Genomic DNA, 26,620 nt, shown 5'->3' on the forward strand with positions numbered 1-26,620 from the left:
CTATAAATGGTATTATTGTGTATAATTTGACTCTGATTTTTTTAAACTTGATGCCAAACAGCTAGACTTTTAAAATGCTGTGCCTCAGGTAGGTTAATTTGTGTATTTGTAACCTGCACTTTTCTTCAGGTGGTATCAGCATGAAACTCCTAAAATGCCACACGTGGTCATAAGCAAAGGGTGTGTTACACTTGAGAAAGCCGTGACCTGGAGAAGGTTCACAGTAGCTCAGAATTTCGCATCTTGGGATAAAGCCAGGCTGTTCTCTCAAGCCTAAATCTCAAAAAAGTTGATTTTTGGGAAGTTAGGAAGGCAACCCAAAGCACAGGGAAGCATCTGAGAGGTCAGGAGCAGATATTTATGGTCTTCCATGGAGACAGTTGGATCTTCCACCCTAATTTTATAGGGGCAGCCCTTCAGAAGAGTGTCAGAATTCTGTCTTTTTGGAAGAAGTGTAAGCTGTGTGTTCCCCTAGATCTTTACTGGTGTGAACTGGGACATCACTGTGAGCTCCTGCTGGGACAGAGGGCTGGGTGGGTGAGGTCTGCATAGGAAATGTTACAGGGATTTGCTGGATTGATGGGAAAAGTCCTTGTCTGTGGCATTCTTGGGTGCAGGAGTAAGCCCACACCTCAGTGCCAGGGTCCTGGCTGTGCTCCTGCCCCACCATCAGTGAGAGCCAGTTTGAGTTCAGTGGGAAAAGGGATGTTTTTTTCACATGGCATCATGTTCCCACCAGGTAAGAAGCTGTGAGTGCCTGACATGGTGCTTTGGAGCTCCACTTCTTTCCATTTGGAAGTGCTGTCATTTTCTCCCCAGTATTTCTGTTTCAATGGAAGTGGTGAAGGAATTGTGTACTTGCCAACAGAGGGCTTCAGAAAACATGATTTGATTACAGCAGAGCATTTTATTTTCTTTTTGCTCCGAGCTATGGGAAACTGATAAGAAAATTCAAACTGTTTTCTTGAACTCTTCCAAGTTACCCATGTAATTATCTTAGTACCCTTGGAAATAATCCCTTCTTATATGAAATCTCTCTCCTTACAGGGTGAATTTATTAAGCAGTACTGGGTTTCTTTGCTGGGAGCTGTTTATTTTGGAGTGGCTGAGCCAGGAGGAAGGGGAAGGAGAAATCTTTCCAACCTTCCCTTCCCAGCAGGCCCTCAAAATGTGAAAAGAAAGGGAGAAAAGCAGGGGAGGGAGAAGAGATCTCGCCTGCTCCTTTTCTGGCAGAGAAACCCAGAGAGGTGGGAAGGAGCCCCCAGAAAGTCATGGAATTGTTTGGGTTGGAAGGGACCTTTAAAGGACCTTTTCCACTGTCCCAGGTGCTCCAAGCCCTGTCCAGCCTGCCCTTGGACATCCCCAGGGATCCAGGGACAGCCACAGCTGCTCTGGGCACCCTGTGCCACCCTCAGCATAAAAAACCTTCTTCCTTAGAGCTCACCTGGATCAGCCCTCTCCTGGGTGGAAACCAGCACCCTTGTCCTGTCAGGTGCAGTTTGGTGGCTCCTTCTCTCTTCCCCAAGGCCATTTTCCAAGGTGGCCCTGAGGAAAGGGCAGCAGGGAAGGATGCTGATGTTGGGATGATCACACCAACTGGGGCTTTTCCTTGTGCTTCCTTTGTCACTTGGGCAGACAAGTCTCAGATGTTGCTCTCAGGGTGTGGAAGATGATCTGCTCTGTACTGTCCCTGTTTTCTCTCATCTCTTTGGCAGCCCATGGAAGCTAAAACTGAGCAGGGCTGTTCTTGCTGCCTTCACTGGTGCCATCCCTCCCTGTCTGGAACTGCTCATCTTCTGTATCATCCCTGAAGGGCCTCGCTGATGTTCTTGATGTCTTCTCTTGCAGCTTTGTATCTGCACAGAAACCTCATCTCTGCGCTCCTGGAGCTTTTCCAGGCCAAGTATCTGTGCCTGGAGACCAGGGAGATTGTGCTGGAACTTACAGGTGGCTTCTAGAGATGTCATCATTCTTTTCTTTTCATCCTCTCCTTGGTTGTTCTGCCCTTTCAGGAGGCCTGCAGAAGGTCTGATCAGAGACTGCCCTCATGGCAGGGACAGATGGAACAGGACAGCCCAGAAGCAGCACTGCAGGCTGAGATGATTCCCAGACTAATAATCCAGGCATTCTGGCTACTCAGGAGCCAGATCTTTTCTCCTTCCCTGGAGGTTTATACAGAAGTTGCTTTAAAATGCCCCCAAAGTCCAATTCTTTTGTGTTTTTCTGTTGTATTGCTGAGATCTCTGGAGCACTTGATCTTCACTACCTTTAATTACCCTGGGGATGTTTTTGGAGCAGTGCAGCCCTTCTAATAACAGATTTTTCATTGCCCCATGGGAGGTGAGATGCACCTCAGCAGATGGCTCAGCTGGGCTTTTGCACCACAACCTGCTCTTCAACCTTTACTTCTGAGCAGATTTGCCCCTCAGAGCCCACAGACAGGGCTCTGGTGACTTTTAGAAAGAAAATTCAGTCATTCCCTTCCTCCTTGTCCTGTTTCTCAGCCCACTGACAGCTGCCAGCAGTGGTGGCCCCAAGGAAAAGGCTTTGCATGAAGTTGAGGTGGGTTGAGTGACTCCCACGGACTCTGGGCCAGGCAGAAATGTTGTCCCTCACCATGAAAAGGTCAAGACAGAACTGGAGCCATGGAGCTGAACAATGGTGAAAGGCCTTTGACAACCTTCCTGTTGCAGGAAGGGTTTTGGCTCAGCTCTTTCTGCCTTGGCACCTTCACAGACTAAAAAAATGAAGGCAGAGAAAATCATCTTGTGCCCCAAGGGTTGGATGTGCAGCTTTTGGACCGTGCGCTCCTCACCCCTCCAGCTACACAGCACAGGGTCAAGGTCGAGTCGTCTCCCGTTGGTTCTGCTGGAAGGGAAGCAGGACTCTGGGCAATAACAGCCTTTTCCAGACTTCCTTAAAAGCTAAATGCCAAGTGTTTCAGGAGCCTGAAACTGGGCCTGAGCTTATGTGTAAACCTTGGGAGCTCTGGCATCAGGCAGAGCTGGAGGTAAGACTTTGTTGGCTTGGAAATGCTCTTGGAGAGTGATGCCAAGAATTCTTGGCACTTTTTTTCTTCATGGGGGAGAACAATGATTTCAACTTGGATGTAACTGTCCAGTCATGAACTGGAGTGGCCCAGTGTGGGGAAAGGTGAAAGAGCTGGGAAAAATCAAAGGTTCCATGGCAGACCCAGTTTCCTGTTTCTTCCTTTGGCTTCTGCTCCTGGCCCTGGCACTCTCAGACGCTCCTGTTTGTGTTGAGTGAGTCTCCAGCTTTGAGCCTTCGTGCCAAGGCACTCCAAGGTTTACTTATCTTACCATCATCTTCCTTCCAGTCAATAAAATAGACTTCAAACCTTTGAAGTAGTGGCTTTCAGTGCACTTCAGTTGACTTTTCAAAGAGAGCGTGCTACATCACTTCTCGGCTTGTTTTCTTTTTTACAGTTATGTAAATTCAGAGAGGCCAGACAGTAAATGGAGGGAGATTAAAAAAGTTCCACGAGGCTAATCAGGGTGTGAACTTGCAGAGCACCAGCTCATTTGCCATAACTGCCCATGTGTGTGCTCCTACCCCCACCCCTTCAGCTACAGCTCACCTCTCATCTCCTCGGGGCTCTGAGGAGCCACATGAGCAGTTTCCCCGGTCCCATGGATGTGTAGCAAGTTACAGCCTATCTCACCCCAAGGTGATTTATTCATCTGTCTGTATCCACAGTAATCAAGCCACCATCTTATGGAAAGATTGCCTCTCATTCATTTCTGTCTGGCCTTATAACTTCAAACCAAGTTGCTAGTATGTCTTAATTCTCTCCATCTGTGAAAACAGATGCTGTTTATTTTGGATGATTTGCCAAGGGAGCCCAGTTGCTGGGGCTTGTTACAGGAGTCAGAGTTGCTGCTGCTCTGTGGCAGCACTGGGCTCGTGGTCTCGGGGGCACTCCTGATGAGCCCCTGCATCTGCCAGGCTCTGCTGGGGCTGTTTGCTTCAATCATCACTTCAAGGATTCAACCTGCAGCTTTGGAATGGCGAGAGACTGGCAGGGCTGTTCACAACTAGAGCGGTGAGAGACTCGTGTCAATCTTTCATTCTCAGTTTGGGTTTTGCTTCTCCTCTGCGTGGGGCACCTTTGTGTCCCACCACATCACCTGTCCTTGGTGTAATTTCCAGAAAAATTCATGCCATGGCAGTGTCATCCATGGCTGTGCCCCTTGGGCACACAGAATTCCCACAAGAGACATTTCTTCAGAGCGTTTTCTTTGAGCAGAGGCTCTTTCTGAGTATTCATTCAGCATTTGGCAAGGTATCCTAGAACTATTAAATGGTTTGGTTTGGAAGGGAACCTTTAACATCACCAAGTCCAGCCCCCTGCCATGGGCAGGGACAACTTCCACTGCAGCAGGTTGCTCAGAGCCCTATCCAGCCTGGCCTTGAGCACTTCCAGGGATGGGAATAACCCAGTCCCAGCTTCTGATTTTCTGTGCATCAGACAAGGGGAAGCCAGCCCTTGTCCATGCCAAGGTGGCACCAGAGCTTCTGCCAGTGTGTGGCTGCCCAGTCCCTGCACTTCTGCTCTTTTTTTTAAACACCAGAGCTGGCAGAGTTTGAGGCTAAACATCCGTAGTTTAAAACCCACTTTCCCCAGGACTTCACCTTCTTTTTGTCCCATGACCTTCTGCAGCAGCTCTCCTCCTCCTCCCCGGCCTTTGAGGTTTTTGCACATCTGAGGGGTCAGGGCCAGGGCTCTGCAGCTCAGCAGCTCTGCGAGGACAAAGGCAAATTCCCATTTTCTGGGTCTGAGTGCCTGAGCTGCCCTGCCTGCCTGGCAGAGCTCCTGCTGCTGCAGGTGACGAGTCACTGGCACAGAGGTGACGGGCTCAGGGGTGGCCACAGCCCCCGTGAAAAGAGAAAAGTTATGATTAAAGAACAAGGACCAGCAAAAACCAGCTGTGAGGAGTGACACGGGCAGGGAGATGAGAGGGAAGCTCCGTGGGTTTGGTGGCTGTCAGTGTCAGGCAGGGTTCCAGCCTTTTCTGGTTTTGTGGATGGTTTGCAGGGGACTGGTCAAGGCTGAATGAGACCTAAGGGAAGGGAGGATGCAGATTCCTTTAAAACTGAGAGCTCTGCTTCTTTGGTGACCCTTTTTTCTCTTAAATTGAAAAACTCAGTCCATCTAACTCAGAAGCCAGAAGGATTGTTTAAGAGGGAGATGCAGGGCCTGGGTCTCCTTCTGCAGGCTCCAAAGCTCAGCTCTGCAGAGGGTTTTGGGCAGGGTGGGAGGCTGGAGAGCACGTCCTGCCCCAGGTGACCTCCAGTGTGGGGAACCTTGGGCAGGATGCTCAGCAGTGCCCTGTGCAGAATTTGGGCCCCCAGCCCACGTTTGGCCAGCAGCAGCTTCCCCAGTTACATTTTAATGCGACTTTTAAAGACAGCCAATTGAATAATTAACCGTAGGGAAGAAGTTTCCTTCTTTCTGGATCTTGTTGATTTAAATATTTTTGCATCAGGCCACCCATGTTTTGGAGCAGGCAGGGATTCCCCATTCCTGGAGAAATACTGACCTCCAGTGGGATGTGCCTTTAGCACAACTACTCCTGCTTCATCCCGAGTCTTTTATTGGGGCTCTAAAATGCAAAAATGCCGAGAGGGGAAAAAAGAAATCCATGTGTTGTGTTCAAAGCATGTGCCACCTATCTTCCCTGCAGTGAGGGAATAACGTGGGAAGGGGAATGGCTTTAAACTGGATAAAGAAGTTTATCCAGTCTAAGTTTAGATTGAAAATTGAGAGGGAATTGTTCCCTGTGAGGGTGGCAGGCCTGGCACAGGGTGCCCAGAGCAGCTGTGGCTGCCCCTGGATCCCTGGCAGTGTCCAAGGCTGGGCTGGACACTGGGGCTTGGAGCAGCCTGGACTGGTGGAAAGTGTCTCTGCCCATGGCAGGGACTGGAATGGGACGGGCTTTAAGTTCCTTCCCAACCCAAACCACTCTGTGATTCTATTACACGAACACAGTCATTGCCTTTCTTAATGTTCAGGTTGAAAAAGACCTTTAAGATCATCATTTCTCCATCACTGCCAAGCCCACCACCAAAACTGTGTCCCCAAGTGCCACATCTCCCAAAAAAAGGGGGGAATTTGCAGCAGCAAAGACCCTGATTCCTGGGAAAGGAGTGTCAGTTTGGGCATCACTGCTGCTCTTAATCCAGCCCTGTAGCCAGGGCATCACTCCCCGTGTAAGGACCTCTCTGCACAGCTGGTTCCAGGGTGTGTGGAGCATTTCCCAGCCTGGCAAGACTGGGAGAGCCGGAACTGAGCTGTGCAGGTGCTGCACCCTTTGTCTGAAGGCTCAGAGAGGGCAGGAGCCCTGAGGACAGCCTGCCCTTGCTGCTCCCCAGGCAGCCCCTGCACTCCTTGCTCCCTGGCTGTTGATAAATGAGGAAGGTTTTGGGTTGTGTTTTTTGTTTGTTTTTTTTTTTTTTCCTTCCAGCTGTCTGGAATTTAGGGGAATAATTACAACAGGAATTATCAGGAAGGGACTGGAACAGCTGGGATTTGAGCTTTCACCCACCTGGAAATCCAGGCACAGAGGGACAGACCCTGTGTCCCCATGGTGGAGGTGCTGCCACTGCAAAACAGCAGCTCTGAACCTGGAGCTGAGCAGGTTTTCCAGCCAGGGAGAGGCCCAGCCACTGCTGGCAGCAAGGGAGAAAGAGGAAACAAGTCGATTTCTGCTGCAGGACAGTTTTGGGATGGATTTGCCAGTTTGCTTGCCCTGCAGTGCTGGTCCCGTGCCTCTCGCTGTAGCTGCAGCTCTCCCCTGCTTCACATCTGGGCTGGGGTTATATGAGGGGAACGAGAGGGTTTTGTTTTGCTCCTGGAGCATTCCAGCAGTGCCTGTTGTGGTTTAGGGTGTGGGTTTTACTCTGGGGGGCAGTGGAAAGAGGGATCCTTTGTAGAAAATTGGCTGAGCAGGGATGGCCGGGGGCTGCCCAGCCTGGCCCCGTGCCTGGGGCAGCAGTGGCCCCACCTGAGCCCCTCCTGGGGGGTGTCCCCACCCTGCTCCAGGCCCCCACCATCTGCCCTGTGAGTGCCTCTCCCAGCCCCCACAGCCAGGGGAGCCCCTTCCATCGCTCCTGTGAGGGCCCAGGGGCTGATCCCATAAAGGGTAAGGGTCTCCCCAATGCCTCAACCCTGGAGGGACCGAGGCAAATGGGGAGAGATCCCCTTTCAGGTCATGGTGAGGAAAACCTCCCTCCCGTGGGGCTTTGCAGCCACGTGTTAATATTTCTTTATTATTTCGTTGTTCTATTGGTTTGTTAAGTTTACGGCACCCTGTTACCATATATACACCCACGCCAGAATGTTCTTCCTTCCCTTGGACCCCACTGGGTTATTTTTGCCACAGCACCCCACCCCTGTGATCCTATTAGCCCCCCTGGCTCCTGGCCACCCCTCTGCACCACTTTGCCCCATCCCTAGTGGACCCTGACCTCAGCACCACCGCATTTGTGTGCTAGAGAACCCTGGATCCTTGGCCCCAGTTTGGCTCTCATTCCTGGAACACATCCCAGGCTGTACCTATACACAGTGCACACAGCATGCACACAATAAACGCTGTCTGTATCATCAGCCCTTCGTTAGCAGAGTGCATCAGCCCAGGGCTCTCAGGGACACACGATGCTACAACCTTTGATGCTACAACCTTTCCCCTGCAGCCCAGACCTGGGGATCAGCTCATGGGCTCAGCTCCCCTTCACCCTCTCTGGCTGTCCCCCCTCTGCCCAGCCAGGATGCTGCCTTGGGGCACCAAAAATACCTGTCTGATGCTTTTGAAGTAGCTGTGCCAGTGCAGGCAGCTGTCTCTGGCACTGGGACGTGGCACTGCTCCTTCCCAGGGGCTGTGCCCAGCCTGGGGCATCCCCAAGGAGGGCTGGAGCCCTGGTGCCGAGCAGGGATTGCTGCTGTGGTCCTTCCTGCTGCCCCCAGCCATAAGGAGAGATGAGGGCTGCTGCTCTGGGGCTGCTGAGCCCTTGGGCACAGTTTGGGGTGTCGGTGGCAGCCCTGGCTCTGTTTTGCAGTGCGCTGTGCCGAGCTGCAGCTCCAGCTGACCGAGGCAGTGTCCACCCTGGCTGGGCAGAAGGAGCTCGTGGCCAAGCTGGAGCATGACCTCAGCACCATCCAGGCCCTGTCTGCTGTGCACCGCCCAGATGCAGAGGTACCCCTGCACATGGGGAGTGTTCACCTCCTCTTCTCTTTCTTTTTTTTTTTTTTTTCCCCTGTTCTTTCCTTCCTTTTCTTTCTTTCTGATAATTCACCCAGCAGAGATTTGCCTGGTGCCCGTGCAATGGGGAGGTGCTGGCGTGGGAGGGGATGGTACCAGGGGCATCCAGGAACCATCCAGCCTTTCCCAGGGGTTTGAGGTTGAACACCAGCCTTCCCAAGCTGGGTCAGTCCGGACAAGGGTCAGTCCTTGTCCTTGCAGGGTGCCTGTGCAGCAGGGATGAGGCTGCAGCTGCCAGGGGAGCAGCAGCAGGATCCAGGAGGGAATGCTTTGCCCAGGCACCTTTGGGTGGGTGGGAAATGTTTAATCCCTTCTGCTTTGTGCTGCCCAGGGTGCAGCTGCCCCCGGCCTGGAGAAGATCCCTGAGCCCATCAAGGAGGCCACAGCGCTGTTTTATGGTGAGAGGGGGGAGCCAGGCTGGGCTGGGACACCCCAACCGTGGTCACTTCTCCAGGGATGGCAGCGTGAGGATGCTCCTGAGGCCCCCCTGCTCAGTGTGTCTCTCACTGGGACAGTTTTCCAAGCTTTGCCCATCCTTTGGCTCCTGCCAAGGGGTGCAGCAGGCACGTGGCAGGCCTGGCTCTGTGCTGAGCTGGTGAGCCCAGGCTGAACCAAACACCCTGAGCCCTGTGCTCTGCCTCCTGCTCTTCCCACACCAAACCCCTCCAGAGCCAGTGAGTGAAACATTTCCTGTACATCAGCCCCTGTGCTGAGGTCTGCAGGAGAAAATGAATCAAAAAAAAAAATTAAACCAACAACTTCTTGCTCCTCTGGGGGAAAAAATGCCTTTCCTTGTTTTTTCCTTGGGTTTTTTTTCATTGTTTGTTTTGAAAGGTTTTGAAAACACAAGATAAACAACATCACAGCAACAGTCCCACCAAGCTAAACAACCTGCAGCCACCCATCCTGCTCTGTGAATAACTGCTCTGTGCAGCTGGTTGAGTCATGGCCTTGGGGACACATTTCTCCTTGGCTGTGAATGCCACTGCCAGGAAGGAAGAGCAGGGAGGGATAGGCACAGCCCCCCAGGCACCCACAGAGCCCCATCGTGGGGGGGCACCCAAAAAACGGGCATAGCAAGCTGGTGGTGGATGAGGGGTCGGCGTGAGGGAGAGAGGATTGTGGCTCTGGGGCTTTATTTTAATGCTGCAGCTGCTGCAGAAGCCAGAGGAGAGAGTCTGGCAGGGATGGGGAAGGTTGGGGTCAGGGAAAGGCAGCCATGGGTTGTACCAAATAATGCAATTGGTTTTCCTGTCCACTTTGAGGATGAGTCCTCAAAAATGGAAAAAAAAAAACCCAAATCTATTTATGGTTTTGTTGTCCCTGTTGCAATAACTGCACAGGGGTTGATTTGGGTGGCCCCAAAGTCCCACAGCAGGAGAACTTTGAGAACGCCCCTGGGATGGGTGGTGGGCATCTACCAGGTCATCTCTCACACCAAACCTCATCCACAGGTCACCCTCCATCCCCTGGCCCCTCATTCCCTGAGGGGCAGGTGGACTCCCTGCTCTCCATCATCTCCAGCCAGAGGGAACGGTTCCGGGCCAAGAACCAGGAGCTGGAGGGGGTGAGTCTGCTGGGGAGGGGCCGGGGGCTGCAGGACCCCAGCCTGGGCTGGCTGCTCTAGGGAATTCTGTCCCTGCTGCAAGCAAAAGGAAAATACATCTGCTGTGAGCAGGAGCAAAGCCTGCCCCAGCCCCTCGGTGCTGCTCCAGCTCAAGGACAGGTCCAAGCCCCTGTGTCCTGTGCTCCTGGCACAGTGTGAGGGGCTGCCGTGGAAAAAGCACCATGGAGAGGATACATTTGGGGGTGACAAATTGAAGTAGAGCTCAAAATAACATTTTCAGTGCTGTCCTGATGCCTTGGGAAGGCTGACCTGAAACAGACTGGACAGGGCTGGAGAATAAAGTAGATATTTATTGTAAGGCCTTTAGGGTACACCTTGAGCAGGACAGGATCTGAGCAGGGCTACACCCAAGGTGGACTAAGAATGGTCACGAATTGGCTGGTCACGAAAACTTACATTTTTATAAGTTTTGTCCATTTGCATATTGGGGTTTAATTGTCCCATTCCAGCTCCAGGCTGTGAGGTCCCATCCTTGTTCCTCCCTCCAGCCCACCCTTGTTTGTGCTTTGGGGCTGAAAGTTGTCCTTGGTGTGCAGCAGGAGAAGGATTTGTTTTGTGTCCCTGCTGTGTGCAGAGCTGAGTGACACTGACTGTGAGCTCAGAGCTGCACCCCTGGGCACCACAGAGACTGGAAAACATGAAAATTAAAACTGAAAGCATCAGTCTGGTTGTGTGTGCTCCTGTGGGAGCCACGTCCCATCCCAAAGCCCCGTTAGACCCTTCTCTGCCCACTGAGAGGTGGGCTCTCAGTGGGTCAGGACTATGAGCCTCCTTCTGCCACACCTGGGGCAGTTTTCATTAAGGAGCAATTTGCATTCAAAGCCAGGGGGGTTTAGTTCCTGAGCAGGGGCTGAACCCTCCTGGAGCCCGCTGTCCCTCCTCACCCCGAGCAGGAGAACAGGATGCTGCAGCACACGGTGCACGCCCTGCAGAGCGAGCTGGACAACCTCAGAGCTGACAACATCAAGCTCTACGAGAAGATCAAGTTCCTGCAGAGCTACCCTGGCAGGGTGAGTGCCCAGCTGGCTGGCTGGCTGTCCATCCTCGGGCTCACAAGGACAGACAATCTCCAGGCACAGAAATTGCACATTTCCAACATGCAGCGTGTGTGGAAGTTGGAGCTAACTGGGGTGGGAGAGGAGGCAGTGTTCTGTCAGAGGAGCAGAGACCCAGCCTCCCTGCCAGGAAGGCAGTTCAGATCTGTGCCGAGGGCTCTCTGACACCTTCAAAACCAGAAAACCCAAATGTCCTCTCTAACAGAGCTGCTGCACCCCTCTGATGCTCACTGGCTGCTCCAGCAGGCAAGTGTGGCTACTGCAGCCTGCCAGAGGTTAAATGGGGACCTCCTGCAATAAACCCCTGCAGTTTATCAGCCTGGAAAATACTTCATCCTGTCCCACTTGTGCTCATTGCTGAGCTGCTGGTATCCAGCAGAGAGAGAGCTGCTCCCTGAGCAGCCAGAAGGCAGACAGGAGAGAAGAAGCCGGCCCAAAATCATCCCGGTAGTGGCAGGAGAAGGCTGGGAAGGGGAGCCAGGCTTTGCTCTGTGTCCCTCGGCAGGTTCATCCCTGGGTTTGCAGGAGGCTCAGGCTGCAGCCTGGAGCTTTCCCCGGTCACAGCCGGGCTCTCCTGACCTCGGGCTTTTCTTAGAAATGCACAAGTGCCTCTCGCAGAGGGGACACCCATTCCATTCCCTGCCGTGCCTCCCGCTCCGGCCGCTGCCTCTCCCTGCTGCCTGCACCCAGTCTGGTTTGTTAGGGATATTTTAATAGCACCGGGAGCCGGGAAACCTCCTCCAGCGGTGCGGGACCTTATTTGGTTCTTTCCTTTCTGTGTCCCTGATGACGCCGGGTTGTCCCCTCTTGTGACATTTTTCCCCTTTCTCCTGCGGAATCTCATCTCCGTGTTTATCCCCCTGCCACAAGGCAACCCCTGCGTGCCATTGCCGTGAGCTAAAGAGCAAAAAGCAAAAAACCCCTGCAGACAGCAGCGCCGGGGGATTGCATAATTCACCCCCTAAACCAACTGGGGCATGTGACACCTTAAAAATACTCCCGGGAGCTGAGCGCAGAGAGCCGGGCTGCGGGCACCTCCCCGCCCCTAAATCGGGCTCTGTCCTCATCACAGCCACCCCAGGGCTCGGGTTGCAGCGTGTCAGGGCACAGTTACTCGAGGTTTACACCGAGGTGTAACAACCAGCCCCAGGGGTGACCCTGTCTGTGCGCAGGAGCGGGTGCAGAAAGGCTCAGGAGTGTCAGCGGTGGCACGGGCACAGGGAATTAGCCCCGGAGGAAGGTGGCAGAGCCTGCAGCAGGCTGTGCCCAGGGCTGGCGGCACCATGGGCTGATTCCAGGCTGGATTTGGGCAGAGTGATGTGGAATCTGCAGCTCCTGCAGAGGAAGGAGGAGCAGGGAGGCTGTGGGAGCAGCCCGGGCTGTGCCAGGGGAATTTCTGTCCCAGGAGAGGGATAAAATCCAGCCTGTCTGAGCCCACCCACATCTTTCACTTCTTTCGAGGGGTTGTGAATGCCCCATCCCTGGAAAGCTCAAGGCCATGCTGGATAAAGCCTTGATCAGGCAGGTCTGATCTGCCAGGAGCTGTCCCTGCCCATGGAGGGACATGGCAGCAGGGCTTGGGACAGGTGAAAATTAAAGTCCCTCCCAGCTCCTCAAGGTTCTGACCCCTGATTCTAAGCCTTAGGCCAGGAAGGATTTTACTGGACCTTGTGGTAAAGCTCTGGTTATGCTGAGGCAAATAAAAGCTTTTGAGATGATTGAATGAAATTTTAGCTGCAAGTGAAATACTTCTGAACACATAATATGGTTCATTTTCCTTCATTTTCCTTGCCTTTTTCCCAGCTCATAGCCACTCTGTTTGAACAATTATTTCCTCCTCCTAAATCACTGTCTCCCTCCTACCTGGAAAGGAATTCAGGGTGGGATTTGCAGCAGCCCAGGCGGGAGCTCTGAGGATGACACAGGTGACAATTATTTCATGGGAAGGGCCAAAACCAGGGAGAAACAGGAGAAACAGGGAGTCCCCATGGCAGAATCCCCCGATGTAACAACCCAAGGCCCTTTCCAACCCAAACCATTCCACAGTTTTAAGAAGAAAGGGTTTTGTTCAACAGCTCCTGTTGTGCTTCTCCTTTCTGAAGGGGACAGACGCTGTCAGCCCCATGGGTCAGCTCTGGGCTGTGCTGCTCCATCCTTTGGGGGTCATTTCTTCCAAAATGGGGGAGCTCAGGGGTTTGTCCTTGTGCTGGGTGTCCCCTCTGGCTCTCACCCTGCCTTTGCTCCCCCAGGGCAGCAGCAGGGATGACACGGAGCAGCGCTACTCCTCCCAGTATGAGGAACGCCTGGACCCCTTCTCCTCCTTCAGCAGGAAGGTATGAAAGGCTCCCCCAGCACCCTCCCTCTGCATCAGCCCCTCTGTCTGCTCTGGGATCACCCCCAGATGAAATCCAGAGATCTCTGATAGAGTGAAATGTACTCAAATGTCCTTTGCTTTCAAAAAAACAAAAATAAAAGTCACTGTGCCCAGCTGATGGCAGGGGGCAAATAGCAGCATCCTTGGGCACAGTGTTCCTTCCCTGTTTTGCAAACCCCAAATCCCCCCTCTGAGCCTCAAAACCTTGTCTGGTTTCCTTGCAGGAACGCCAGAGGAAGTACCTGAGCCTCAGTCCCTGGGATAAAGCCACGCTGGGCATGGTGAGTGGCTGCTCTGTCAGCACTGGTGGGAGCTGAGAGGTTTTAAACCCAGTGCCTGCAGGAGAATGGGCTCTTGGGCAGTGGGAAAGCCCCAACCCTGCTGTCCTGGGCAGGGGGGCAGAGCACAATGGGCCATGCTGGAATCTGGGTTAGGAGCAATCCCCTGTCCTCCCTTGCTGCCCAGGGCAGTGGTGGCATCACCATCCCCAGAGGTCTTTAAAGGACATGGAGATGTGGCACTTGGGGACATGGTTTAGTGGTGGGTTTGGCAGTGCTGGGGCAATGGTTGGACTCAAGGGTTTTTGAGATCTTTTCCAACCTACACAGTTCTGATTCTGTTGCAGGATTCCAAGCAGCTCTGGTTTGTAACATGGTGTGGGGCTCAGGGCTGCACCCCAGCCAGCAGCAAAGCCTCCTGCATAGGAGACCCCACACATCTGGGGAGAAAGAGTGTGAGGGGCTGCAGAGGGTCCAAGGGAAGATCTCTGCCCCACACAGCACAGCATCCTCAGGCACACATTGCTTTCTCATTGCATTCTCCATAAAAACCCCTTCCCAAGCCCTGATCCTTCCTGCTCTGGCTCTCCCTTCCAAAAAGCACCAGGGAATATCCTGGTGTTTGCAGCAGCAGAGGGTCCTTGCCTGAGCCACAGAGGCCAGGAGGAGACTGCTGCCACTGCAGGCTTGGGCTGCCATCTCTTAGGGTATAACTCTCTGAGCTAAAAACGTGGTTATTGAGGAAATCTGACTTATACTGGAATTTGTGGCATTAACAGCAGGCTCAGGATGGGGTTTTGGCTGAGTTAACCCCTGGCTCTCCAGCAGAAGGAAGGTGAATGTGGGACTGTGGGGCTGCAGCAGCCCCAGAGCACAGAGATATCCTGTAATAAAGGCAGAGCTGTCATTTGCATAAAAACCAAGCAAATGCCAACATGAATATGGATTGTGTGGCGTGCCAGCACCACGGAGAATTAATGAAAGGCATTCACACACACAAAAAAAAATCCCAACCTGACTTAGGGGAGTTATTCCTTGGGAATATTTAAGAACATAATCTTGTTTGTTACAGCAGCCTCCGCCGTGGCCGTGAATAGCAAAGACGATTTGAGCCCGGAATGGGTTTGGTGGGAGATCTGTGGGTTTTAATGCCAGCTTTGGAAAGCCTGCGTGGTGTTTGGGGAATGTGCTTATGTCCATAATGAGTCCCTGGGTTACAGCAGGAATAAAGAGTGGCTATGAACCAAGGCAGGTCCTTTGCAAGCCACTCCTCTGCTGATTTTCATGCTTTTGAAGGGATGGACGGGAAGGTTTTCCCACTGGGATCTTGCTGTGATGTGCCAAAAGGGCTCAGGCATCATCAGGGCCTGGCTGTGGCTCAGTGGCCTCTCCAAAACGAGGGGTGGGGGGCGATTCAGCCCCACCTCACAGGTTTCCAGCCCCCAGTGAGCTCGGAGAGCCCTGTGGGGTGGCAGGGGATAGGCAGGGATGGAGAGCAGACCTTTCAGGACACACCAAGGGCAGCTTCTGGGAACTCCAACACGGCCTTGGCTCCGGTGCCCTGCTCAGGACGCAACCAGGAGATGCTGCAAATCACAAAGTTGCTTGAGCTGATGAATTAAAAATGTGCAAAGCTTAATTACTGCCAGAGTTTCTCTGCGGAGCAGGGACTGAGGCAGGGCTGGCACAGCAGGAGCAGGGAGAGCCGCTGGAGAGAGCTGGGCTAAAGCAACCCAGAATAAACCCCAGAAGAGTTTTCAGTGGGGGAAAGCCCACACTTGGCAGCCCTGAATCCACCTGGGTTTAGGCAAATTCGGGCGGAGAGCATAGGCACTTGTGCAGCCACTTTGGAGGAGCATCAGCACTCAGAGGTGGGCACAGGTGGGTGGCAAACACACCTCACTGCAGGGTTGTGATGGGGCTGGCAGGAACAGGCTCCCAGCCCTGGCCAGGATCTCTCCAGGCCTGTTTGAGGAGAGCTGGCTACCAGTGATCCACGTTAAAATGGGATTTTCCATCCTGTTCTTCTCCAGGGGAGGCTCATCCTGTCCAACAAAACCGCTCGGACTGTGGCCTTCTTCTACACCCTGTTCCTGCACTGCCTCGTCTTCCTGGTGAGTGTGTGGGCCCCAGGGGGTGGGCTCCAAGACCAAACATCCAGTCTCATCCCCTGCAGGGGGAATTTGGGCTGGTTTAAGGGGCTGTGCCAAGCAAGAGCATTGCCCTGTCGGTGTCAGTGGCTCTGGAGGCACGGCAGGGTGGGACGTGGACATGGCAAGGAAAATCCCCCTTGGATTCACAGGGTGGGAATCCCACCGTGGGTGGGCACAGGCAGGAGCTGGAAGCTTTCTGTGTGTTCCTGTTGTTCCTGGGATCAGCCCAGGGGCTGTGGTGCTGGGAGCTCACACAGAGCTCAGTGTGTTCCCAGTCAAGCCCTCTGCTTAGTGGGGAGCAAAATTTTAGTTAATTGTTGTGAATCTGATACCATTAATGATTTTAGGAACAAAACACATGCCCCTGAGCCCACAGTATACCTGGCTCTAGACCTTGTGGATCCTCTTGCTGAATGAATCTTTAACCTCCTGTTCAGTGGATTTCATTTGTTGCCTCTCCAGGTTTGAGCTCTGGCTCTCCCCATGCTCCTGATGTGCCCTGTGGCTCTGCTTTTTCTCTAATTTTCAAGTTTCCCCAAGTCTACATTAGGGTTGAAAGTAGAGAAGCAGAGGTTTGGGAGGAATGGAGGCTTCAGCCAGCCCAAATCTCCTGGGAGTTTGTCATGGTGCACTCCTCCTGAATTCTTGCATAGTTTCTGAGAGTTTATTTGTCATTTCAGAGAGAGAGGGGGAAAAAAAAAAGCCAAACAAATCATCAATAATTAAATGAGGAAACGAGATGAAAGCCAAATCAGAACAATATTTCTGTCCTGCTCTCAAAGTTATTTTGGTGAGGAAAGGAGCAAAGGAAATAAAAAGTTAAACATCATTAAACTTTAAAGCTCTAACCCAAAAAAAAAAAAATTCATAAATATTACATGGCTGGAATGATCTTACATCAACTAGACACAAAAGAGGCTGAAATCCAGCACTCAGCACTGCCTGGGCTGGGGATGAACTGTGGCAAGCCCCTGCTCCTCCATCCCCACAGTGGCAGTGACACCTCTGCCACGGGGACACTTGAATGAACCCTGATTTGGAGCCTGCTGCTGGCTGTTTGTGTGGTTAGGGTGATTCCCTGGTGATGACAGCTTACAAATCCCCAAGGCTTGAAGGAATCAGTCAGGGATGGGAGGGCTTCTCCCTCTTCCCAAACCCCAGCACTGCCTCCTGCCTCCTCACACCTCGGCTCTGCAATGAAAACACCGAGGCACGAAGGTAAAAAGGAGCCAAGCCAAGCACTGACCTTCCTTAAGCCTGTTCTAAAAATACACCTCCATCCATGTGCAGCCCTGAGCCTTATCCCAAACCACCACAGCAGCACTGTCCCAGTAAAAATAACCCACTGGGAAAGGTCATCTTGACCATCCTGAGGGCAACCCCTGCAACACACTGGGGTTCCCCACGCTGGTGATCACAGAATCCCTTAAAGATCCTCAGTACCACCCCCTGCCATGGGCAGGGACACCTTCCATTAGCCCAGGTTGCTCCAGGTCCTGTCCAGCCCGGCCTTGGACACTGCCAGGGATCCAGGGACAGCCACAGCTTCTCTGGGCACCCTGTGCCAGGGCCTCTCCACCCTGCCAGGGAAGAATTTCTCCCTGATATCAAGTCTAAACCTTCTCTATCAGTTCGAAGCCATTCCTTTGTCCTGTCACTCCACGCCCTCGTCACAAGCCCCTCTCCAGGATGGGGTGGCAGGGCCAGGCTGGCTCAGCAGTGGCACAGGCTGCAGTGAGGAGGCACTGGGATGGATTTGGGAGCAGAGCTGATGCCATCCCTTGCCTTGCAGGTGCTCTACAAAACGGCCTGGAGCGAGAGCGTGGGACGGGACTGCTCCGCCTTCTGCGCTAAGAAGTGAGTGAGGACAGGGTTTGTCTGCTGGGCTGGTGCTCTGCAGCAGATTTCTTGGGGCACCCCAGTGCTGGAAACTGGCCAGTTCATTGGGCTTTAGACCCAGTGAGGGACGGGTGGGAGAAAAAGTTCATGGAACAGGGCAACCTCTTGTGTTCGGTTGGGTTTTCCAAAGCCTCTCCTGCGGGCAGCCCTTGCCCTGGAGGAATCCTGATAGAGGCAAAGGTGATCCTGGAGACCTGGGCCAGACCCGTGCTGTGATTCCAGCTCCCTGCTGCCCGTGGCTGGAGCAGGGCACGGTGCTTATCCTCGAGGAATGACCCCTTGGAATCTGCCGGAGCGCCTTGGGGCTTGCTGCAGGTTCACTAACGTGGCTCTGCCCTCTCCCCAGGTACGCTGACCACCTCCACGAGTTCCACAAGAACGGGGACGTGGGCAACATGTGGCAGTGACAGCTGGACACGACCCCATCAGCTCTCTCCAGCCCCGCAGCAGGAGCTGTCCCCGCCCCTGCCGGCAGCTTTTCTGTAGCTTTGCTTTGTAGGATGAATGAGCCCCACCCCACTCCCACCCGTGAAATTAAAAGCCTTCAGCGAAGGGAGAATCACTTCCCAGCCCTGGAAAGGCTGCAGCAGTTCCCATGCTTTCCTGATTTCTCAGAGAGCTCGGTCTTTACCGAAACATATGGAAAATACAAGATCAGAGGTGCTCTTCCTCCCAGATCACATCTCTCTCCCACCCTGTTTGAAGTCCAGTGGGCTAAATCCAGCCAGAAATGGGGAGGAAAAGCATGAACCTCCTGAACTTGCATTTTCAGGTGTTGTGCTATTTGAGAATTCCTGTTTTGCTGCAGCTCTGGGGATCTCCTGCCCAGGCTGTTGGGCACTGGCAGATGCCCCTCTGAACTGGAGCCCTCAGTTTGGGAATAGTTAGGACTTAAAGGGCACGAAGGGAGGTGCTGCTGGTCAGGCCTGACCTCACAGGGATGCTCCAGATTCTCCTTGCTGGGATGTTTCTGCCTCTTAGGAAACCACAATCAAATCAAGCAATTGCTGGTGATTGGTTTTGCTGGGTCATGAACACTGAGCTGCTACTTTGGGTTGCTTTGGGGAGACAGAGGTGATAGGAGATGCTCCAATTAAAAAGAGCAGGTCCAACCCCCCCTTTCCTGCTGTGACCACACGGTGAGGGGAGATATTAGCTTGTTAACGTGGTCCTCAATTAAAATTCCCCTCTGTAGACAGGAGAATAGCATTGCTCCCAATTAATATTTCATTGCAGGCTCCCCTCCATTCCCATCCCCGTTGCTGGGAAGCCAGGGCCTCTAACAGAGCGTGCAGACAGGGAAAGGCCTCACATCTGCCACGGGCAGCAGCCAGGGTTTATTTATAGGAGCCGTGGCCGACGGCAAAATGTAAAATACTCATAAATTGAAGGGAAGGATAAACCCCGAGAGACCAACCTGCACCTGTCCCGCTCAGCACAGGGAAAACCGAGCCCAAATGGAAGGGAAGCAGCTCGGGATGCAGTGAGGGGTGATGCTGCTCTGGCTGGGGCCCTCTTCAGAAACTAATCAGCTTCAGATCTGAGGGAGATGAGCTTCGGCTGCCTGAAATCAGTAGATGGGAAACACGATCCAGGGAAGGGTGGGCTGCTTTCTGAGGCTTTGTTGGGAAGGTTAAATTTGCTTTTTTTAGCGGCTGTATGTGGCGTCTTGGAATTGCAAAACTTCTGCAGCTATTCACACTTGTACTCCTCATAAATGACTTAAAATAGACGTCGAGCTCTGTTGGACAAGCGATAAAATAAACTTAGCCATGCATTGACTGGGTGGCTTTTGTGCTCCGCTTCCTTTTTTATTTTTTTTGGACTTTTGATATTAAACAACTGCGAAATGTCCTGCTCCAGTCCAAGGGCAGAGTGTGCAGCTAATTTTAGAAACCCATTACAGCAGCTAAAGGCAGTGATGTCTCGCAGCGCCGGGGAGGGCAGGACCTCTGTCCCCATGTGCTGCAGTCAGCTGCCATCAACAGCAGCACCCCACGGGCCTCAGAAAGGCTCTGGGGATGGAGGGACCATGGCAATTGAGCCCAGGCAGCTCCACATCCTGAGATATTCTGGATATCCCCACGTGGCTGTTGGCAAAGGCACTCCGGCTGGATGGTGTAAATTTGCCTGGATAATCTTGGTGAGCTGCTCACGATCCCCCTCTTCCTGAGCCTCCTTTCTCCTTGCTTTTCCAGCCCTGGGGGAGCCCAGCAGCCCCAGCCTGGCAGAGCTGGGCTGCTTTGGGTTTTAGGCACAGCAGTGTGAGGGGTCTGGGGAAACACTCTGTAGGGAATAGCACCAGGAGCTGTTCCCCACCCACCACCTCTGTGCCAGAGGTTTTCCAGCCCCTCGGAATATCTGGGTCCTTCCAGCCCTCTGGAGCTGCTGAATTTCATCCCTCAGGCAGAGCTGTCACCTCCTTCCACCCAAAATAAAAACGACAAGCTCCTTGATTTGTCCCAAAATCCCTCCCGGGGAGGGCAGGCGTCAGATGTGGGCTGTTGTTTTCTCTTCTGGTCTCACGGTTTTGCAGCTTGCAGCAGCTCCCACTGCCATGGCACGGCCCTGCCTGCCCAGCTCACCTCGGCTGGCTCATCCCAGCCCTGGTGACCCTGCAGCAGCCCGGGGATGTCCGGGTGTCCCCGGTAGCCGCTCCCAGGAGCCCGGCTCTGGCTGCCAAACCCTGTGTCGGGAGGCAGGGAGGGGAACCCTGAGCTGGGGAGGGCTCTCAGGTCACTGCCTGCAGCCTCAGCCAAGTTTTCTGAGCTGCTTCCCAGAGCTGGGCTGGAGGTGCTGGGCTCCAGGGGATCCCAGGGCAGAGCGGGATGTTCCTGCTTAGGACAAAACCAAATCCTGCAGTTTTTGGTGCCTCTGGAGATGCCCCCTGAATGTGAGGGGTGTCCTGGTCAGGCACAGGGAGATGATTCCTCCAACCCCCAGCACATCCTGGCAGCCCCAGCCAAGCTTGGGAGCGCTGGCAGTGCTGTGTCCAAACCCTTTTCCTGCAGAAAGATGATGCTGTGCATCAATTAAAGCAAGCAGGAGCCCCAGCTTTGGGCAAGAGCTCCAAACCAGCTCCCCCTGTGCAGCGTTTGCCTGCAGGGGAGCAGGAATAGCACTGTCCCTGTTGTCCTGGCACAGCCAATTCCTTATTCCCTGCCTGCTCCAGCACTGGGGTGTCACTGGCTGTGCTGGGGTTTGGGGACACACTGAATTCTCCTTACAGCCACCTACAGAGTGGCTACACCCCCTAAACCCCATTTTCAGCTAGGCCCAGAGGGCAGCCCCAAAGCACCCCACAATCTGTCCCTCTCTTGGAAGAAAATGGGCATGGATTTTTTAACTAATTTGATTACTAATTTTTTTTACTGATTTGATTCGAAAACCCTTTTTTATCCCTGAGCGATTCAAAAGAAAAGGATTTCAGCGACCCCTTGTTCTCCCTTGCTGTTATAAATTTAATTATGGGAAACAATTTTAATTAGTATCGACAGATATTCAGGAAAATAATTATGGGCAAACCTGTGCTTCTTATATCTGCTTAACCTGCGAATCTCCCAGCCCATCTCAGAGACCCAGGCTGAATTTTCGGGGGTTTATCTGCTAATAAAAGGCTCCTGGGGGAGCTGGGCTGGCTAACGAGATAACAGGCTGCTCACATCTGGGTCACAAGTTCAGTTTTTTGCCGTGGGCAAAGGAGACAAGACAGAAATCACTGGCAGGATGTGGCCAATCTGTCGTGATCTGGGGCTGCAGGGCTGAGGGGGCTGATCGCTGATCCCACTCCAGCCCGGCGGATTCAGGATGCTGCTGGGTACCCTGGCAGCTCCAGAAGGAGCAGAGCAAACTGCAGCAGCAATTATTACAGAGCTATTAAAAAAAAAAAAAAAAAAAAAAAAAAAAAAAAAAAAAAAAAAAAAAAAACCACACCACTAATAATGCTATTTCCGAAAGGTTTCCGTCCGGGCGCCTCATCCCTGCTGGCAGCGGAGCTCCGGAGCCGCTGTCACACAGGCAGGCACCGGGTTTGCGGATGGAGAAGGGAGAGATCGATGGCTGGAGGCGGCGGAGCCAGCGAGGCTCGGGCTGGCAGCAAAAGGAGCTCCAGAACACCGACACGGCAGGAACGCGCCGCCAGCCCGGGTTATTTCAAGTTCAGGGTGTGCCCCTGAATGCTGTGGATAAACAGAGCGTGGGGCAGGGTCAGGACGTGGACACACGCAGGGAAAAGGGGGGATGAGATAGAAGAGGTTTGGGTGTCTCTATAAAGGCACGGACACAGCCCCCGTGGGGGGAAAAGGAGGGAATCCATAAAGGTTTGGATATCTGGCAGCAGGAACCTGGCCAGGCTGGCTACAGGAATTTATTTTTGCAAATGTGGCTCGAATTATCCACTGCAAGCAGGTAGGGAAATGGTGGTGCTGCATCTCCACCACTGGATGCCCTTAAATCCCAGCGGAACATGTGTCACGAGGACACGCTGCAGTTCAGGCAGGAATCCCAGGCAGGAATCCCAAGGATGAACAGCGCTGCAACCCACGGACCTTCATCCTCCTCGTTCCTTCCCTTACACACGGAGCAGGCTCAGCTGCTGGGCTCCGTGGGCTGTTTTCAAAAGGACAGCAGGGTTTGGGTGCTGGGGAATCCCTTGGTGCTTTTGCTGGGACACCCTGCGAGAGGGGACAGCAGCCAGCAGAGGGAATCACAGCAGGGTTATCCCAGTGATGGGCTGGCAGCATCCTGCTGCAGCAGAGCTGGGCACCTCTGCCACGAGATCTGACAACACGTGAGCCCCCAACCCTGTTCAAAGGGAGACTCGGGGCAAAATCCCTGTCTCCAGCAGGCCAAAGAGGCTCCCGGTGCTGTAATAAGTGTTTTATTGCTTCCTGTTGTGTGAGACATTCGGCGGGCCGGGGCCGAAAGCTGGTGCAGCAGATGGAGAGTCCCCCTGGCTCCCTCCGCCTGCTCCCTGTTTACAGAGTCTCCCTGGAGATGCGCAGGCTTTTTTTTTTCCAGCTCCCAGGGGAAGGGAAGGATCCTCACCTCGCTCCCCCCGCCCCAAAAGGCTGTTCCATCCACTGGGAATGCTGAAGGGGTTGTGGGCAAGGATCCCTCTCCAAGGGGTCCCTCTGGGGACACAGCCAGGGCCAGGGGTCACCACAACCCCCTGCCCTTCATTTTCCAACGGGGAGATGGTGTTTGGGCACCCCTGGTACAACCTTCTGTGACTTGTCTCCTTGCCCAGAATAACCATCCCCACCAGCAGCGGGGCCAAAAATATTCCTGGTGGGAGCGGGACAGAGGGGACCCGCCAGGGTTTGGCCACAATCCCCATCTCCCCGGGGCAGGCAGGACCAGACTGGCAGCCCCAGGGCTCCTCCAGGAGCTGAGCATCCCGCTGGGTTCCCCGCAGGGAGGATGAGGAAGGCGATGCCAGGGGGGATTTATGAGGTGCGGAGCTCTCCAGGGATTCCAGCAGCAATTCAGCTCTGGGGTGAGCCCTCAGCACACCCCAAATCCTTGTCCTGAACACCCAGAGCTGGGGCCTTTCGGGTGCCTGAGGCTATGGAAACCCTTCCCACGGCGCTGGGGCAGGCTGTGCTCAGGTGAGGCTCGGCAAGGTGATCCTGCAGGTTCCAGCTGCAGCAGGGTCAGGGAAAGGCCCCCCGAGTGTCTCTTGGGGAAAGAAAGGGCTCTGTAGGGAATAGTGTTGTTTTGGGGGGTGTTTTTTTGGTGTTTTTGGGTTTGTTTTTGGTTTTTTGTTTTTTTTTTTAAACAGACTCTTGGATGATTTAAAGGCTTGGTGAAGATGTTTAGCACAGAGGAGGGCTCTGGGCTAAATGAATTCATGATCCCACTGATGTTCCCTAAAGCCTTCATTTTTGGGCAACAGGGAATATGCACTGCAGCATCCTCTTAGCTCCCTGCCCAGCCAGGAAAGGGCTCCTTGCCTTAGAAAAACTGACTTTATTCTGCAAACCCTCCCCTCTGCAGCATCCCACCAGCCCAGGGATTTGGGTTGGAATTAGGCAAGACATTGCCATTCCCCTGCAGAGAAAAAGCCCCTCAGGGCTCCTACTGATGGAGGGGACTCTAAGACCTCCTCCAGGAGCAGAGGCTGCAGATCCCAAATTCCTGGGAGTAGGATGGCACCTGTCCTGTCTCTGTTTGGTGTCCCCCTCCTCTGGGGTGACACAACCTCACTGACCACCTCCCCGTGCCCTGGCACAGAAGTGGGATTTTCCAGGGCTTTTTCCCAGTTCCCCTCCACACACCAGGCCCTGCAGGTTCACAGGGTTATGGGATTTCCCTGCCTGCTGCTTTGGGCCACGTGGCTTCATTTTGGGATCTTTTTCAGGGGCACTTTGCCCACCAGCCCTGCTCCTCACACACGCCTTGCCCGGCTCCCCACAGGCTGCTGCAAAGACGGAAGCTTTCAACGCCAAGGGAAGGTTGGGATTTTGGAGCTGCTAACATTTTTAAGAGCTGCTCTGAGTCCAGGCAACGATGGTTTTTCCTTTAATATTTAATGGTTTGTTTTTTTTTTCCCCTTTCTTTTTATATTGAACACACGTGCAAGGGAGCATTCAGAGCTGCTGCAGGGGAGCTGGCCACTGCAGGAACACCACGGCCAGCCTGACCCAGCAGCGTGGGGCTGCTTCAAAGCCAAGGTTGCCAGAAGGGCATTTTCCAGCCTGTAGGAAAAGCAAAACCCTGGAAAACTGCAATGAAAAAGCCACTCGGAGCAGCACAGTGAGAAATGCTGGGGAGAGGAACCTGCACAGCAAAGATCAGCCCTTTGCCAGCAGGAGCAGCACAGTTTTCCCCAAGGTTTCCAGCTGCTGTTGCTGGAGTGTTTTGCAAGTGGGAAAGGTGAATGCCCTTTTGCTGTGTCTGAAATCTCCAGGGGGTTGGCTGGAGGCTGCAGAGGGACCTCTGGGACAGTGGGATCCTGGAGCAGCGGCATGAGGGAATCCACAGCTCTGTGACACCCAGAAAGAACAAGGAGCAAGGATCTGACCTGGGACAGAGCCAGGGATGTGCGCTGTGGTCCCCAGCTCCATCACCGTGGCCCTGGGTCAGGACTGGCAGGGAGCAGCCCCAGCCTGTCCCCAGGCAGAGGCACCAGATGCAGCTGCAGGAGGTGGCTGAAGGGTGACGCTGCTGGAAACCCCCTGCCAGGGCAGCACAGCCACGGAGAGGGTGTGGGGAGGGCTTTGAAGCCTTGTCCCCCACCGTCTCTGTGCAGGCAGAACAAAGCCTCTGACACTATTTCTGCCAGCAGAGCAGCACAAAGAACAGGGATATTTAAGAGACAAGCCACAGGCAGCTGATAACCTCTGACCTCTGCCTGCAGAAACAGGAGGTGGTTTGGAAGAGAAGGTGCAGGAGGTGCCTGCCCCCTGGGAGAGACACAGACCTGGTCACTCCAGCAGGGCCAGCACAGCCACAGGGAACAGAGCCCTGGGGTGAGAGCCGGCAGGAGAGAACACACAGTGCTTTTGAGGGGAATTTTTTTTTGCTAAAGTTTCAGTTGTGCAGCCCCAGTTGACGTGCCCTCAGCACAAAGCCTGGTGTGTGAATGCCCGCCCCGACACGGGGCTCTGCCCCTGCCCACAGCAGTCACTGCACGCTCGGCGAGCTCCCCACCTGAGCTCTGCCAGCAGGTGCCGAGAGGGGGCTGGAGCACGGGGACAGCATCGCTTTTCATTTGCATCAGCAGGAGGAAGAACAGCAGCAGCAGCAGCGCCAGACTCCAGTGGCTTCCCCCGCCGTGGCCCGAGGGAGGCAAGGAGGTGTCCTCAGAGGTGTCCTCAGAGGTGTTGTTGTTTGGGCAACCCTCTCTCAGGTACAGGGATGGGACTCTTGGGGATGGTCCTGTGCAAGGTTAGGAGTTGGAATCGATGATCCTTGTGGGTCCTCCCCAACTCAGCTTTTTCTGTGATTTTGTAGGAGGAAAAAAAAAAAAACACCACACTTAAATAATATAGAATTACAGGACAACACAGGGGTCAGTCGAGAAGGCAGGGATGCACCCAATCTCCCTGCAAACATGCTCCCAGGAGACACAGAGAGAGCACAAGCAGATCCTGCTGGTGCAGATCCGTGGCATTCCAGGGGGCCCAGTGAGCTCCATCCCAGCAGCAAGAAGCAGGACAGACTTGTCCTTCTTGGAGGCATCAAGATCAGGCAGAACGAACCACTGTAAGATGGGAAATGTTGAACTGTGTCTGCTGATCCAGAGCTGACCACCCCCTTTTTGCTCCTAGTTCTTCTCCCGGCACCATCAGGGATGCAGAAGGATCAAGCCCTGAACCCTTTTTCCACCTGACAGTGAGATTGCACTCCCTCCCCACTCATCAACCCCAAATAATTCTCCCTCCCATCTGAGTCAGACACTGAGAGGCCACTGAGCACAACCCTGAACAGATGTTTGAAGCACAGAAGAGCCGTCATGGGGTGAGGGACAGGCTGTGTGCACACAAAAAGGATGTGGGGTGAACTGTTGATGCTCAGAGCTGGCTGAGCACTCTCCAGCACAGCTCCTGCGCTCAGCTGGTGTTCTCCATCCAAACTCCACTGGTTATCCCACAGAAAGATGAGGATGGGTTTTGGTCCTGTTTTTGTATCCCTTTCTGTCTGTACATCCTCCCCCAGGGAATTTCAGCTGGTCTGGCTTTGTTCTGGTCTGTGGTTGGGCTTGTCCATCTCTGAGGTCACCCTGGGAGAGCATCATTCAACCAGGGCTCACAAACACTCTGGGGAAGAAAAAGCTCAGGTCACAGGGGAAACATTAAACACAGTTTTTGTGTTGAAAGGAAAGGGCTTTGCTCGCTCTCAAAGGTAAATTCTGAGTTGCAGGGTGAGGAGGAGAAGGGAATTTGCACATCAAGGTCTTCCCACCAGTGAAGGCTCCTCCAGCCCCATGGCTGTGCTGTCACTGCCTGTTTG

At 53.6% G+C, this 26,620-nt stretch overlaps 1 protein-coding gene across 1 annotated transcript in view; it reads left to right on the forward strand.

Annotated features, from left to right (window-relative positions):
• Positions 1 to 19,451, forward strand: part of CUX1 (cut like homeobox 1) — a 274,071-nt gene extending 254,620 nt beyond the window's left edge. The window contains exons 15-23 of the mRNA XM_066333204.1: positions 8,077 to 8,213; positions 8,611 to 8,677; positions 9,734 to 9,846; positions 10,800 to 10,916; positions 13,211 to 13,294; positions 13,560 to 13,616; positions 15,647 to 15,727; positions 17,559 to 17,623; positions 18,012 to 19,451. Of these exons, the coding sequence (XP_066189301.1) occupies positions 8,077 to 8,213; positions 8,611 to 8,677; positions 9,734 to 9,846; positions 10,800 to 10,916; positions 13,211 to 13,294; positions 13,560 to 13,616; positions 15,647 to 15,727; positions 17,559 to 17,623; positions 18,012 to 18,072 (782 nt within the window). The 3' untranslated portion in view covers positions 18,073 to 19,451. The remainder of the gene's footprint in view (positions 1 to 8,076; positions 8,214 to 8,610; positions 8,678 to 9,733; positions 9,847 to 10,799; positions 10,917 to 13,210; positions 13,295 to 13,559; positions 13,617 to 15,646; positions 15,728 to 17,558; positions 17,624 to 18,011) is intronic.
• Positions 19,452 to 26,620: the final 7,169 nt, after the last annotated feature.

Source organism: Sylvia atricapilla, chromosome 20 (assembly GCF_009819655.1).
Source record: "Sylvia atricapilla isolate bSylAtr1 chromosome 20, bSylAtr1.pri, whole genome shotgun sequence".
In the NCBI taxonomy this organism is placed as follows: domain Eukaryota; kingdom Metazoa; phylum Chordata; class Aves; order Passeriformes; family Sylviidae; genus Sylvia; species Sylvia atricapilla.